This window comes from Phodopus roborovskii, unplaced genomic scaffold, assembly GCF_943737965.1.
Source record: "Phodopus roborovskii unplaced genomic scaffold, PHOROB, whole genome shotgun sequence".
NCBI classification, from domain to species: Eukaryota; Metazoa; Chordata; class Mammalia; order Rodentia; family Cricetidae; genus Phodopus; species Phodopus roborovskii.
Genome location: NW_026126409.1, coordinates 1,100,762 through 1,116,444, shown reverse-complemented (window position 1 = coordinate 1,116,444; position 15,683 = coordinate 1,100,762). Strand labels below are relative to the sequence as shown.

The 15,683-nt window shown below is 41.7% G+C and overlaps 1 protein-coding gene across 1 annotated transcript in view; it reads left to right on the top strand.

Moving 5' to 3' along the window:
• The window catches only part of Sh2d4a (SH2 domain containing 4A), a 53,440-nt gene extending 41,909 nt beyond the window's left edge, over positions 1–11,531 (top strand). Inside the window, exons 6-8 of the mRNA XM_051181928.1 lie at positions 3,174–3,304; positions 9,493–9,713; positions 10,104–11,531. Coding sequence (XP_051037885.1) covers positions 3,174–3,304; positions 9,493–9,713; positions 10,104–10,196 — 445 coding nt within the window. The 3' untranslated portion in view covers positions 10,197–11,531. The remainder of the gene's footprint in view (positions 1–3,173; positions 3,305–9,492; positions 9,714–10,103) is intronic.
• Positions 11,532–15,683: the final 4,152 nt, after the last annotated feature.

The following is a 15,683-nucleotide window of genomic DNA, read 5'->3' as shown; positions in this document are numbered from 1 at the left end:
CCACTGAAAGTTCCATATTGAGATGTGATGACCAATATTAAATGACCCTGTACACATTTTGGGAAATGAGTTTTTATTTTTTATTTTTCACTTACAGCTAAAAATAAAGTCAGGAAATACGTCACAAATAAACTCCTGCACAGGGCTCTGCCTAGTGTAACTGGCCGCAGGCTTTCGTGAACAGCTTTTTCTTGTTTTCTGGCACCTTCATGGAGAAGCAAGGGATATGGCTCACACAATGCTCCTTTTCTATAGTTTTTAAAGTATTTTATGGGTTACAATGAAGGTGGCCTTTTAAAGGGTAGGTGACAGTTCTTGTTGGTTGTATCCAGATCATTTTTTTCCAACTTAAGACACTTCACAAAGAGCTTTTGTCAGTGGATGAGGCGACTCTGGGCAGCTAAGACACAGGTCAGCCAGGAACCAGCCCAGAGGAAGATAGACACTAGCCTGTCCTATGTATGTGGAATTTTACTCCATCTCTGAGAAAAGGAAGCTAATGTGGAAAGTAGTGTGATAATTTGTCATATAACCTCATATGGATGCCAGGTGTGCTTCCTGGGAAAGTCAAATATTATAAGACATTTTCTCTAAAATCCTCTGATAAGTGATAATACACCTATATTTGCATATATGCATGGATGTTTGCAGCGCTGACATGCCACGTGGAACCCATGATATGATATGCTGACAGCAGAATCACAAGGAGCCATGTTAATTTGTATGACAGGAAATTCCAGTAGTTCATTTAGTCTCTTTCTTTTAGAGTTAGATTCTGCTCATCTAGCAGCCTCTTGAGCAGGATTTGAAAATAAGTTTATTACCTTGCAGATCTGCCTTATGTAGTAGAACCCACCCATTCCAGAAGCCCCTTCTGATACTGAGTTTACTTACCTTCCCTCCCTGGTTTGCAGACTCATTTCCTTTCCCCTTTTCTTCCAAGAGCATCTTTTAGTACAAATAATCCTCCTCAAAGTGTGAGAGAAGAAGCAAGCGAGGAAGATGAGCAGAAACCGAGGAAGAAGAGGAAAAGCAAGCGATGAACAAGTTAGAGAGGCAGCTATCTCATTACATGTGCTTGCCTTTGTTTGTGCATCCTTTCTCTCTAGGAAAATAGCTGGACTTCTGAATGCTCCTTTTTTCAAATGTTAATTGGAAGCTAGTGGAACTTCTAACCCATAGTAAAGTGAATTTGAATGTAACACAGTAGTGGTAATTGCTATGACTGGTCCTTTAGGACCAGACAGATGAATGTGTTTACCTCTCTCTGATCCTGAAGTACTATACAATGGTGGCATGTCAGGGGCCCAACCTACCATTAACTCTACCTCGTGATTACATGTTGGAAATGGAAATGCATATAATTCTCTTCTCCCACCTCTGTATCCCTTCTCTTCTCCCCCCCTCCCATTCCTGCCCCCTCTTCCTTCTTCCGCTTCAGCTCTCCCTCTCTGTATAAAGTTGTATGGGGACTTCCCAAGACCCCTTAATGAGAGCAAAATGTGAAGGACACCCAAGCCCCTTGTATAAAATGGTGCCAAATGTGCAATATTGCATGTAAAGCATGCATAATCTCCCTGTATTTTAAATAATCTCTAAATCACTTATAATGACTAATGTAAGTGCCTATAAATAAATAAACATTTATACAGTGTTGTTTGGGAAATAATGACAAGCAAAAATATCTGTATATGTTTAATATAGTAGAAACTTTTTTCTTGAAATATTTCCAGTTCTCCATTGTTTGAATTGATGCAGTCCAATTGTATGTGCATAGATATGTATACACACACATACACGCACACACACACATATATATACTATATATATATATACACACACACGTATGTGTGAAGCTATATGATATATGCATACGTATGATGGATTATTTATTTTTTCCCTTAGATTACAGTTAAAACTTTAATTCTTCTTTAGCACAATAAAAATATCACATCTATAATCCGATTATCATAAATTACCATAAGCTTTCTTTTATTGAAAATTTATACAATATATTCTTAAAGCAAGTAATAAGATTCTGAGACACAATACAGGCTGATTGAAGTTTATTCAGGGGGAATTCACTTACATAAGAAACAGACGACCACCTCAGGTTCCTGCTCCAAGGACGTCCTCTGGTCTTCTCTGTCTTTGGCCCCAGAAGTAAGAGAGAGTTTCCTGGTCAGGACCCATATAGACCTAGAGTCCACTGGTCAGGCCCACACCTGTTCCCACATCCCAATGGGCGTGGTCAGTATAACGGGCGTGGGTGGGATGGATATCTCACTACTTATTCTTGTCAAGTTTCCCCTCACTCATTTCCTCCCAGGTCTCTTTACATCTCTACCCATCCAACTCTATATCTTCTTTCTCTCTATCCTTAGAAAACAAGCAGGCAAACAGAAAAGTTAACAAACCAGAATATAAAATAAATAACTTAAACAGTGAAAAAGTATGACAAACATTAAAAACATAAAATTGGAAATCATAATATATAATACAAAGACCAGCGAGATAAAAAACAAAAACAAAAACAAAACAAACAAAAAACCAACCAACCAACCAAACAAACAAACAAACAAACAAAAACAAAACAGCCCAAACAAAGTATTATAAGACAAAAGAAAAATTCCTAGAACACCATCAAGTTCATTTTATGTAGGCATTTGCTTCTGGGCATGGGGCCTGCTTCCTTTAAGTGTGGTTTGTACACCTGTGAGAAAACTGATTTTTTCCCCTTTGTTAGTTGGTCTGGGTTAGGAATGGGAGCGCTTGTCCACTTCCCACACTGAGCACTGGATCCCAGCTGACTCAGACCTGTGCAGGCCCAGTGCATGCTGCCACCATCTCTGTGAGCTCATGTGTGTGTCAGTCCTGTTGTGTCTAGGAGACACTCTTCTTAGTGTCATCCATCCCCCCCTCCCCCGTAGCTATTACACTCTTCCTGTGTCCTTTTCCACATGGCTTCCTGAGCCCTGAGGGTAGGGATGTGATGAAGACATTTACAGCTGAACAATGTCTGGCTGTGAGCCTCAGAATATGTTCCCATCTGCTGGATAGGGAAGACTCTTTGATGGAGGCTGAGCAACACATTGGTCTATGAATACAGCAGAGTGGAGGACACTATTTCAAATTAGTTAGCTCTAACTGGAGACTCATCTTACCCATGGCAGGAATCAGGGAGTGATAAGGACAGAGTCCAGCTCCACCCAGGAAGACATCATCCGATGGTTCAAAGAGGAACAATTGCCATTCCGTGCTGGTTACCAGAAAAACTCAGACACCATTGCTCCCTGGTTCCATGGTGAGTACAGAGACCATCTCTGTTGGCACATCAAACAGTGCTTGCTCAGAGAAAGACAAACAGTAAGCCCCCCCCACACACACCCTTATTTGTGCTGTGCTAGGATTCTTTCACAGTATGTCCACAAAGCATTTTCTCAGTTCTTTCCAAAGAGCTGCCTTCTTGTGTCTACTTGGAAAGCAGTAGGCATTCATGGCCACTGCACATGATGAGGGTCAATTTTTCACCGCAAATACAGCATGCCAGGGTAGATGGGGACTCAGAAGAGAGAGTGTAACTTCAGTGATGCCACTGTCTTCCTCCCCTGGAAAGTCAGTGGGGCAGTTTGATGTAGTGAGGCAGGGTTAGCAGGCAGAAAGCCAGCTATAAGCCGCTCTTTCTTAACTAGATGAGTGGCCATGAAGAAACAAGTGGTCTCTTTCTATAGCTGTCCAACTTGAGCCCAAATTTCCTCATCTTTTAAATGAGAATCTGGAGCCTTTTGATCTTGAATCCTGGGACTTTGATCTGTTCTTTCCAATGCTCTGGAAGGTGGAGTGTTTAGAGTCCCCAGACCGAATCAGCTGATCATTTCAGCATTTGACTTAAGAGACTTGCTTAACCGAGGCTCCACTGTGAAATACTCAGAACTATTTCATTTCAAGAAAAGTCAGCTGTTTCTTTAAGACCTGTGCTTAGGTGCCTGGGGGATAGCTCTACAGAGTTATTTGCTGATAATATACAAAGTTCTCAGTTCTAACCCCAACTCAGAAAAGGAAGAAGGAAGGAATGACCTATGGCTGAGTTGGACGTCTTACCTAAGGATACATCCACGGCATTCTCTTCTACTTAGCACATTGAGTATCTTGGTTTGCTCTATGTTTAAGGCATCTCATTTCTCAGTCGTGTCATTAAACACATAAATAGATCACAGAGAATGAGTTCCCAAATACACAACCTGAGCAACCACTTCTGAAGCCCCCAGCTCACCCATGGCAGCTTCTCCGTGACTATTGCTTTTGCAGCTGTGGCCCAGCAGATCTACCAGCTGTCCTTGAATGTGTTTGAGGGAGAGACTGTAGTTTTGCTCATACCTGGGGGCCTCCCACCTCCTCCAGGGGCAGGGTTGTAAGTGTCCCTCCCTCTGTGCTGTTGTCAGAGACTGACAGAGGATTGGGTTGATTCTGTGTGCTTTTCCCAGGACTGTCTGCTGTCCTTAGTTTTCCTTTCTAAGATAAGCACAGGAAATTAACCTTTGTAGTTTCTGTGTCCCCGGACAGTGGCTGTATGCTGTCGTCAGTGATTATGACAGCAGTCACATTTTCATTTCTGTGTTGTTGTTTTTTTAACATCAGGGTATGAAAGTGTTATTGGAAGTGTTAGCCAATGTCATTAAGAATTCTGATGTATGAACGGGCAGTTCTGTCTGAAGGAGTCCTGGAAAGCTAGAAGGCACAGCAGGACTAACATTCTGCTGGGAGCTTTGCCGAGAAAACACAACTCTGGAGTGCTCCATATAATACTTTATAAGTATGACATTGTTGAATTGTTCCTATACAAATATTTGTCATAGTTATAAGCAAAATAAATAACACGATAAATAAATAATGGGATAATAAATATGCAGTCTCTCTATATATCCTCATCTTCCATTTTAGGAAGACTGAGTTTCACATTTCCATGATGGAGAGAGGGTGGATCATACTTCTCTCTCTGAAATACAACTGCTCATGTGTTTACTAGTTAGTACTACATAAATGGCTTAATGTCACTCTTGAGCACATCTCGTCATGCCCATATAGCATAATTTCATCAGAGACTTTATCTAGACATTGAATTTCTGGAAAGGAGAGACATATGTATCTTTAAATATGTGTGTTGAACATTCCTAATCCAAATAGCCAAAGCTCAGAAATACTCCAGAACTTGCACTAACTTGTTGCTCAAATATTTCAGATTTTAGAATGCTTCTTGTCCTATATTTTCTGGTCCTAAATGCTCAATTTGTAGACCTCCTGAAAACCCCCAAACCTGAAACACTTGTGGATAAGTGTGTTGAACAAGGTACACCCAATCCATACTGAGAACTGCTGAATGCCCTGGTGTGATTACCCTAGTGTACACTCCTGCCGCCATGCCCGACTTTCTGCTTTTCTCTGTACTTACCAGTGCTTGATGTTGCCTTATCTCATTTCCTTCTGTCTTGTGGCTCCACAGTGGATTTAATGATTGCATTTGCCCTGATGTGCAGTGAGCTCAACCCCTCCTGTATTTGTTGGGTGAGTGTTTGCTGTAAATAATTCTTCAGATGTTTGATCATTTTCCAAGGACATTTATTGAATTTTTGTTTTGCTCTGTAGAATTTTATATATTCTAAATACTAATCATTTATCAATTATATGGGCTATACCTACTTTTGGTCTATGATCTATCTTTTAACACCCTGCACATTTTGAGGTACAATTTTTCATTTTAGTGCTCTTCAATTTAGTTTTTCTCCTTTATGAGTTTTTGATATATCATGTACAACCAACCTGTGGTTTATTTTTTCATGGATACAAGGCATGCAGATATCTTTCCATTTATTATTGTGTCACATTATATAAAATTTACCACCATTTTGGCTTTTTTTTTTTTTAAAGAAAAACTGTTTTTCTCATGACATTTCATACATTTGTGTTTTTGATGTTAGTGATATTTACCTTCCTTATCGGCTTCCCTTGTTCTGCCTTCTACCTTGCTGTCCATTATAACAATGTTATCTGTTTCTCTGTGCATGTGTGTGCTGGCCTGCATGCCTGTGCATGGGTGTGCAGAGGTCAAACTTGTTCCTCTGTCACTCTCCACTTTGGCTTTTGAGACACCATGCTCACTGATCCTGTAACTTGCTGACCAGCTTGTCCTTGGTACCTGCATGTCTCCATCTCTCCAGCACTGTGCCTCAGATTCAACACCCAGCTTTGGCCTGGGTGCTAAGAGTAGGAACTCAGGACTTTTTAGTTGTGTATCAGGCATTTTACCCACTGGGCCATCTCCACAGCCCTTTCACTATTGTTAAATGTGTTGGTGTTTGTTTTCTGTAGTTGTAGGTGTTCTCTCTGCCAAGGATCAGGATGAAGTGTACACGTGAGGTCTTTTCATGTCTTTCCTGGGCCTGCCCTATATCTGGGTATGTGTGGCAGCTTTCTAATTTTATACCATAAAAACACAGTTTTGTGTGGCGGCTTTCTAATTTTATACCATAAAAACACAGTTTTGTTTTGTTGTTTTTTTAATGTCCTAGTCTTTAATTTCTACCTTACAAGGGTGAAAATGAAGAGAAATAAAAGAGGCAAGGAGTTTTGGAATTTAATTTCCAGAACATCAAGGCGTGAGCTGCACTTTCTCCCTTGTGAATGGGGAGGCGGTAAATATGGGCATGGGTTTCTGTATAGAGCAAATGAGCTCTTGTGTGAAGAGTTCAGAACAGCCCCCCCCCCCAAGAACAGGGCTTCAGTTCCGGCTTTTCAGAAGGACGCCATTCTCCTGCCTGTGCTTTCTGCCTTCCCTTTAGCTCAGTCTCACGGTGCTGAGAAACAGCAGCACAAGGAACACATGGTTCTTCGGTAAAATAGATCTTAATCACTGCAAAAGCTGTCCTGTTTGGGCCTGTCCTTAAAAAGCCAGGTCATCTCAGAAGGGCAATAGTGATGCAGAAGGTCATGGGATAGAAGCCACCACAAAGGATGCCAGGGTCTGGCTGTTTGGGAAGCCGGCGGATCAAGCTGAGCCTGTGCAAGAGGAAGCAGCCACCAGCAGGGCTGGAACTGCTGTCATAAATGCTTCTGTCTCCAAGACTCACGATCATGGGGTAGTCCTTGCAGAAAGTGTTTGCTTGTGGCTTTCTTACAATCTTTGGCTTATACACAATTTGTCTGTTGAACCAGAGATTCAACAGACAATGGCAAAAGGCAAAAGAAAGGCAAAAGAGACAGTGCAAGGAAGAAGTCTGTGTCTGCTGGGCCATTATTTGAGCTTCTGAACTAAGAAGCTCATTCAGTAACTGCAGGGCCACTGTCACCCATGTGTCACAAAAGAAAATATAGAACAATGACTGACAGGTTGAATGTTCATACTTTGTGTTGCTGCTACCAAAGATGCCTCAAAGAACAACCTAGAGAAGACAATATTTATTCCTCATCTTAGAGGGTTCAAGTCAGTCATTGTTTGGCACTGTGAACATAGGCAGACCATTTGATAACAGGAGCATGTAGGGAAAGTTCTAATTTCATGGTAGATAGGAAACAGAGGAAGAAAATAAACAAATGGGCAGCCCTCAAGTTACTTCCTCCAGTTGGGCTCTAGCTCCCAAAGTTTTACAATGTCCCCAAATGGCACCAGCATCCAGGAACCAAACATTTGAGACATGAACTAGGGTGTGTTTGGTGGGCAGGAAGAGGCTATCTCATATTTCAACTGTGGTGGATGTTTATGGTAGACATGAATCAGCAACCTTTCTGAGAGGCACAACAATAGAGCTGGGGTCTATGGGAGAGATGCCTTGAGATGCTTCCCTTTTGGATGCCATTTCCTATCTTAGTAGAGGGATCTATCAGCACCTTCCCATCCCCAGTGCTTGATACATGCACTCATGCTGGGTTTTCGTCTTCCTCAACAGTGATGGGCAAAGAGCAGGTAGGAGAAGTGTTGGGTTCATCTTGGCTTGGGGCAGGGGATGAGGCTTTTCAAATTCCTCCCCTTATTAAAAATCTATTTATAGATTTTTTTAAACATTGTGTTCTGGGTGTATGTAGAGCTTATCACATCGGAAAACACACACACACACACACACACACACACACACACACACACACACACACACAAACACATATCACAAGTTAAGCTCTAGCCTTTCAAAGACCAGTGGATACATACATTGAAGATCAGTTTTAGTGGAATTCAGAAGACCCAGTACTGGTATCCAGCACTCAGCAGATCAGGGTATCTTCTGGTTCTGCCACTAACTTGCAGGGCCTCCTAGACTAGGCTGTTTCAACTTTAGCACCATTGATGCTTTGTACTGAATAATTTTTATAGTACCCAACTGTTTTGTGCATGTTCAGTAGAAGCCCTGACCTCTGCCCTGTGAATAGCAGTACCACCCATACAGAGAAACATTGGCAGTGGGAATGAGGGGCAGGCTCTTCACTTCATCACGGACCAGGAAACACTAGCATGGGGAATATGTCACATCATATTGGATCAGGAAGTAGAGAAAAAATTCAAGCCCTCAGCTATCTTTCTCCTCTTTTCCATCTCATCTACTAGCAAATAGGATAGTGTTACCCACACTCAGGGTGGGTCTTTCCCTTTCAGTTCATCGTCTATGCAAACCACATTAACTTCACCACAGTGTGCTTTAGTCTCCCATATGATTCTGTGTGAGACCTGCTGTTTTAGAGCAAGGTGTCACTTCCCAGATGTGAGTCCTCACTGATAGACAGTAGTGGCCCTACAAGAGCATCTGAAGTTTACTTTGGATCTGACGAATCCCTCAAGATAACGCACCAGACCTTCATAAGTGGTAGACAGCTTGTGTCAATCCAAATGGATCTCTAAGTAAGACTGTTTGTAAATATATTCTTTTACTATCTGTCGTGGGTTGCTTCTCTGATTAAAACACTGAACAAAAGCAACTTGGGGAAGAAAGAGCTTATTCCCTTGTAACTCCCAAATCTCAATACGTCATTGAGGGAAGGCAAGACAGGAACTTATGACAGGAATTTGGAAGCAGAAACTGAAGCGGGGACCAAGAAGGAAGGCTGCTTACTGGCTTGCTCAGTATGGTTTCTTATACAACTCAGTACTATATTCCAGGGGTGGCACACTGAAAGAGGGCTGAACCCTCCCACATCAATCATTACTCAAGAAAATGACTCCACAGACCTGCTTGACAGAGGAAATTCTTCAATTGAGGAGTCCTTCTTCCAGTGTGACCCCCCCCATCATGTGTCAAATTGACAAACTCTATTTGTTTTGTGTTTGTCTGGTTACCAAATACCAAGGGTTTTGTTTGCTTGTTTATTTGTTTGTTTTAGTGATTCCAAAAGACCTCAAAATACACATGGAATAGTTCTTCCTACCACCAAACTCTACTGATACAGTGAGGGGCAACAAAGGAGTGGCATACACAGACTTTGCTAAAATGACTTTTATTTCCCTTTCCACAGGGATTCTCACACTAAAAAAAGCAAATGAACTTCTGAGTACAGGTGTGCCTGGCAGTTTTCTGATCCGAGTCAGTGAAAAGATCAAGGGCTATGCCCTGTCCTACCTGTCTGAGGAGGGCTGCAAACATTTCCTCATAGATGCATCTGCCGACTCTTACAGCTTCCTGGGTGTGGACCAGCTGCAGCATGCCACCCTGGCAGATTTGGTGGAATATCACAAGGTGAAGCCACACATATGCCTAATTTATCTTGGGAATTATTGCCCTATAGATACATAGTAAAGCAAGCAATGGGAGGGGTGGCAGATAATTCTCCCGATAATGAGGAATCTTAATTCTGTGTCCTTTATCATATCCTCCTGACATACTCAGAGATATCCCACAGGAGCTAACAATACTGGAGATGAACATACTGGTCATTTCTGTGGACCATCCTTTGCTAGAATTTAGGCTCTAGCAGGAAAGGGGAGCTGCCTAGAGCAAAATCCCTTTTAAGACTGCCATAGGCCAATATAGGTTTGCACAAGCCTAGAGTAGAGGAGTGATATTCTGAGGAGGTAGCAAGGGTATCTACTACACAGCTGCCACATGATCCTGTGCTTTGATTGACAGGAAGAGCCCATAACCTCCCTGGGGAAGGAACTCTTGATGTACCCCTGTGGTCAGCAAGACAAGCTACCTGACTACCTGGAGCTATTTGAGTGACAGCTCTCATCGACATCAGCCTTCAGCCAGGTTCTCCTCTGGAGAGACACCTTTGAGGTGAACAGTTGCCTGTGATGCCAAAATCACTCTGTGACAGAGCCAAGAGTGAACAATGTCTGTGAGGTTAATTGAAACCTCAATTCTGCATAAATGCTGGAGTTCAAGTCAAGAGAATATGACCTCTCCTCCATCCTCATTCTGAAAGGAAAAGGGAGAAGTGTATCCATTTCAGCAACATTCTAATATGAAGTATAGGACCTTGAAAGATATGACCGTAATGCTGTATATAAGATAAATAACAAGGGTAAATTGAAATGTTTTTTTTTTTTAGCAGTTAATGTGTTACTCAAAAAACAAAAAACAAAAACAAACAAAAAACATGTGTGAACTGTTTTGTGATCTACATGTTACCTCTTTTGTATCCAGTCAAAAGTCTCAGTCACCTGCTCATATGAACTTCCGTCTTAGCTTTAAAATGCTAGAAAAAACATCTTCTCTTGGGGCCAAGATTATCATCAAAAGACAACTATTTCTGTATGTGTTGGAGCCAACATTTAGGAGACAGAAAAGCAAGGCCCAATTGGGAATTGAAAGAGAAGTATTAACAGCTGGGATGAGAGATGTAGCATGTACAAACAACAACAACAACAACAACAAAACAACACACACAGTAACAGTAGGGAGTCACATTGTATAGCTTGTTCCCCATTTTGCTTTGCCTCCTTTACCTTCATCTGTGAATAAATATAAAAGATGCTGTGCATGGCCATGTAAGGAATGATGTATTCATGCTACAAAGAGCAGAACAGAGTGAGTGGTTTGAATACCAGCTATTGAGAGTTAATGGTGTCCCACACCAAAGATACATGAAGTACTTACCTCCCTGTACATGTTGTGATCAGATATAAAAATAGGGTCTTTGCAGGTAAGTGAAGTAGGGTAGCCCTGACTCTAAAGACTGGTATCTGTACAAGGAAGAGAGATTTAGAAATAGACATAGAAAGATGAAGACTAAGGGACCACAGAAACAGAGTGAGTGATGCAGCTGTGATCAGGGGAAGCCAAGAATTATGGAAGACAACAGTACTCGGGGCTAGATTCTCCCTGAAACTCTATACTTATGCTTATCCACACCATTATTTGCGCCTTGTAGCTTTTAGAACTGTGACATAATAAATGTCAAAGTAACTGAATATATGGTAACTTTTTACATATCTCTCAGAAAAATAGTGCAAGAGTTTATGTAATCACAGATCCCACACATGTTTCATGGACTTGTTTCCTGTTACAGTTTGCACCCTCACAATGAAATAAAACTTGGATATGGGAAAAACAGTCCAAGTAATGCTGTCTAGCCTGTCAACACAGATTTATTCAGTCAGGAGTCTCTGGCCCTGCATCAGCCTTAACTCAAACCTCCAGCCATTCTTGTTCAGATCAATGAGGTGGGGCCAAAATTGGGATGGCAAGTGACCAGGGAGTCTGTTAGTCATGCAGTGTCATTTTTCCTGGGAGGAAGGAACTTTGCCCATAGCTAACCCTGTCTGTGCTAGCTTTCTTTTAATTTGCCTTTTAACAGAAGTAGAACGGTGCTACAGTTGTTGTGTGCAGCAGTCAAATGCACAACGTACCAACATAGAGGCTGGTGTGCACTCCAATAAGAAAACTTTGAAATTAGGGTTATAGTCAACTGTTTCTTGAAACATTCCATGTGGTTTGTACTGTTACGGTTTTATAAGACCCACCTTTTATCTATGTTTCCATGACTCAGCAGAATCTTTGCTCTGTTCTCATCTATCCCTTTTATTTTCCTGGTTCTCTCGAATGGGTCCTTTACCTATCTACATTAGCCATGTTTCTTATTGAAGTGATAAAAGTACCTGGCAAAGGCAACTTAAGGAATGAAGGATTTCTTTCAGCTCACGGTGTGAGAGTGCAGTCCATCCTGACAGGGAACCCATGGTGGCAGGAGCCTGCCAAAGCTGGTCACACAGAACCCACATACAGGAAGCAGAGAGATGAAGGATGGTGCTTGACTCACTCTCTGCTTTTATTCCATTGGGATCTCAGCTCATGAGGTTGTGCTGAAATACTCAGGGAGGCAATAAGAGTGGCTGGGTCCAAATATATGTGTCTGTGTTAAAGTGACTGAAAGAAGATTAAGAAAGAACAACCCAGTTAACCCAGTATAATTGCAGGAGGAGTAGATTTGAGTTCTGTACTATTTTTTTCTTATTGACACACAGAGGAATAAATGTTCTAGTGTTTGATGAGACAGTGGCCAGAAGGAATACTGAAATTATGAGGGCAGGAAAATGGTTTTCAGAATTGGAAATTTCAACTAAATGGGCTGAGAGGGAGCCTGAATACTTATTCTCACTGTCACGGTGGTATCTGATACTAGGTATGGTCTGAGGTAGTTCAACCCTGGCCCTGGTCTCCTCTTCTGTGTGTCAGTCAATAAGCCTAGATTCTTGCCCTTTCTGCTCAAGGTTTCTCATCTGGGGTGTTGCCTTTAGAGGTTTCTAATTTCAGAGGCTCAGGCCCATGGTCACTTGTGTCTTGGGCTAGAGCCAAGTGTCAGCCCCTGTCCACCTTGGTTCTTCTTTCCATCATTAAGATTCTGGGAACTCCCTGCTATAGTCATCTCAAATTTTCTACCCTTTATACTGCCATGTCAAGCCAGACCAAACATAGCAAGTAAAGGAAGAATACAGGAACAATTAAGACCAAAAAGAACCAAAGAGGCATACCATGAATATGTCTCTCAAAATATCTCAGGGCATCTATACCCTGAATTATCTACTTGAGCCAAGGCTTTGCCACTGGTTATTTTTTTGATGGGCTAGCATTAGTCTGTCTTCTAATGTTGTGATAAACACCATGACCAGAAGCAACCTTGAGGAGAAAAAGATTTACTTGGCTTACACATCCCAATCATAGTCAATTACTGAAGGAAGTCAAAGCAGGAACTGAAGCAGACAGCTTGGGTTGTTCTCAGGCTTGCATTCTGCTACCTTTCTTACACCTCTGAGGATCACTTTCCCAGACCTTATCAGAACCACAGTGAGTTGAGTTCTCCCACTTCAATCATCAATCAAGAAAAAAACAAAAACAAAACAAAAAACCACCACCAACAACAAAAACAACCCATAGACTTACCTACAGACCAATCAAGTGGAAGCTTCTTAATTAAGGTGTATTGGTGGCCCTTGTGCATATGGTAGTTTGGGGATTCCACTGTTTTGAGTATGGAATATTTATAGAATGAGAGATATATATCCATGGAGCTTATTTGCTTTGGTTCTTGTTGAGAACATGATAAATGATTACGGGGAAGGCCTGAAGCTAAGATGGATTGGAAACATGCCTAAAATCCTGAGAGCAACAGGAGTTTGGCTGCTCCCACATCTTCTGTGGATACCAGCAGACCACAGGAGATAGGCATCCCTTGGCAGGGACATGCCCTGGTGCAGGTAGCAACTGATAGGCTCATGTAGCTCCATGGCTGAGAGGACTGGTTGCTGCTTATCTGACCACTGAAACATCCTGGGTTGGGGCTGGACTTCTTTCTTTTCTATAAGACCTTATAAGGCTCCTTCCCCTAGGCCCTGTGGCAAATGAAGCACCCTCCTGTTCTTGCCTCAACCAATAACATACCACCACGTGGATCCTACTGGCCATTCTTCCTGCAGTATAACTGTCTCCTGCCCGCTCCCAATAAAGAAGCTTGTTTTCACAGAGTCTCATGAGTAGTATTCTTTCCCATTGTACTTGCCAATACTCAAGATTCCCCTTCAGCCCCAGCCCTGCTTAGACCTGCTCTCCCAGAACCTCCAATTTGGGCTAATGCATAATAGATTGGCCCTATGGGACAAAATAGGACTCGAGTTGGGCAAATGACTTTATGTCAGGATGTACTATATTTGTCTTTGTTAGAATGCAGCCCCCCCCCGCCAATAGTCACAGCTTTTCTATAATTACATCTTTAATATTTTTGTTTAAATCATGCTTTCCTATCCTTTAGGTTTTTCTTCTTTGCTTCTTATTTATTTTGTTTTTTTCTGCTGCTTCTCATCTCTGGCCCTGTGGAAGGAGAGACTGGATTTCCTGACATGTTAATTCTATGTTCTACTGTGACTACTCCACAGTAACACTGTCAAGTTAGTTTTATGCTCTGCTGCAATTGACACTACAGTTAAATTTCAAATTTATCTGTAGAGTGGTGAATAACTAGTTTCTCTATGCAAAGGCTTACTTAATGTTCCTCTAGATTGAAAACTATTAAGGCACTTAGGTAATGAAATTTTTCTCCCTTTAATGTATGATAAAAATATATTATTGGATAATAAAGTAGCTTGACATAGTGGAAAGAAAACCCAGCAGGCTTGGGTTTGTGTCCTGCCCATGTCATCAATTAGCCTTGTGGAATCATAGGAAATAAATTGCTGAACCTGCAGGAGTTTCAGCTTCTAAAATGAATGAGTGAAATCACCTGAGTTTTGGAGATTAGAAAAGAGTTATGTTAATTGTCCAGCATAGCGAAAGCTCTTATAAGTATAATCACTCCCCCTGAGTTTTCCTTTATTAACCTAGCTAATATGACCAATGGGCCCTGCATCCTATTGGCCACTTTCCTGGAATCTGGAGGAAACTTTTGAGGATATAATGATCTATACAGAACACTAGCTAGTTGAGCTAAAGAGAAATGGGTCAGTTAGCTTGGGATTTCAAGTGGCAAGGGAAGGGAGGGATATTTCCTAGTGATTTTGAAAACCCAAAGTATCCCTAAATTGGCAGTTGTCAAATTGACACAGTGGCCTGGATGTTCCTAACCACAATCTCCAAGTTAATACCTCCTTTTGGAAGAGAAGACTTGTGAATTTGCATCATACTCCGCCTATGTCCTTGTTAGGCCAGGTGGTGTCAAGACTGCACACTATGCTCCTGGTGCAGATTAGATTCATTGCACAAGTCCATCTGAGTCAGTTGTATGGTTTCCTCAGTTGAAAAGTTGCTTCATTTGCAAGTCTTCCCAGTAAATCAAAATCCTAGTAAGATCCCCATCCCAACATTGAATCAAAACCAAAGTGGCAATGGCATCTTCTCCTTGGGGATATTTCTCAATGATGTGAAAGAGTGTTACCAAGCTTCCCACCCAGGCCACTCTGACTATCCCTAACAGCCCCCACACAGTGGACATCATCTTTATATGGCTCAATGTTATATGAGAGCAGTTACAGGAGATAAAAAAGAGAAATTGAAAAAAACTTCCTTCAGGTTTTGCTTTAAATTTTTTTTTTTTTTTTTTTTTTTTTTTTTTTTTTTGAGATAGGGTTTCTCTGTATCGTTTTGGAGCCTTTCCTGGAACAAGCTCTGTAGCCCAGGCTGGACTTGAATTCACAGAAATCTGCTTGCCTCTGCCTCCCCAGTGCTGGGAATAAAGGCGTGTTCCACCAATGCCTGGCAAGAGGTTTGCTTTAAATT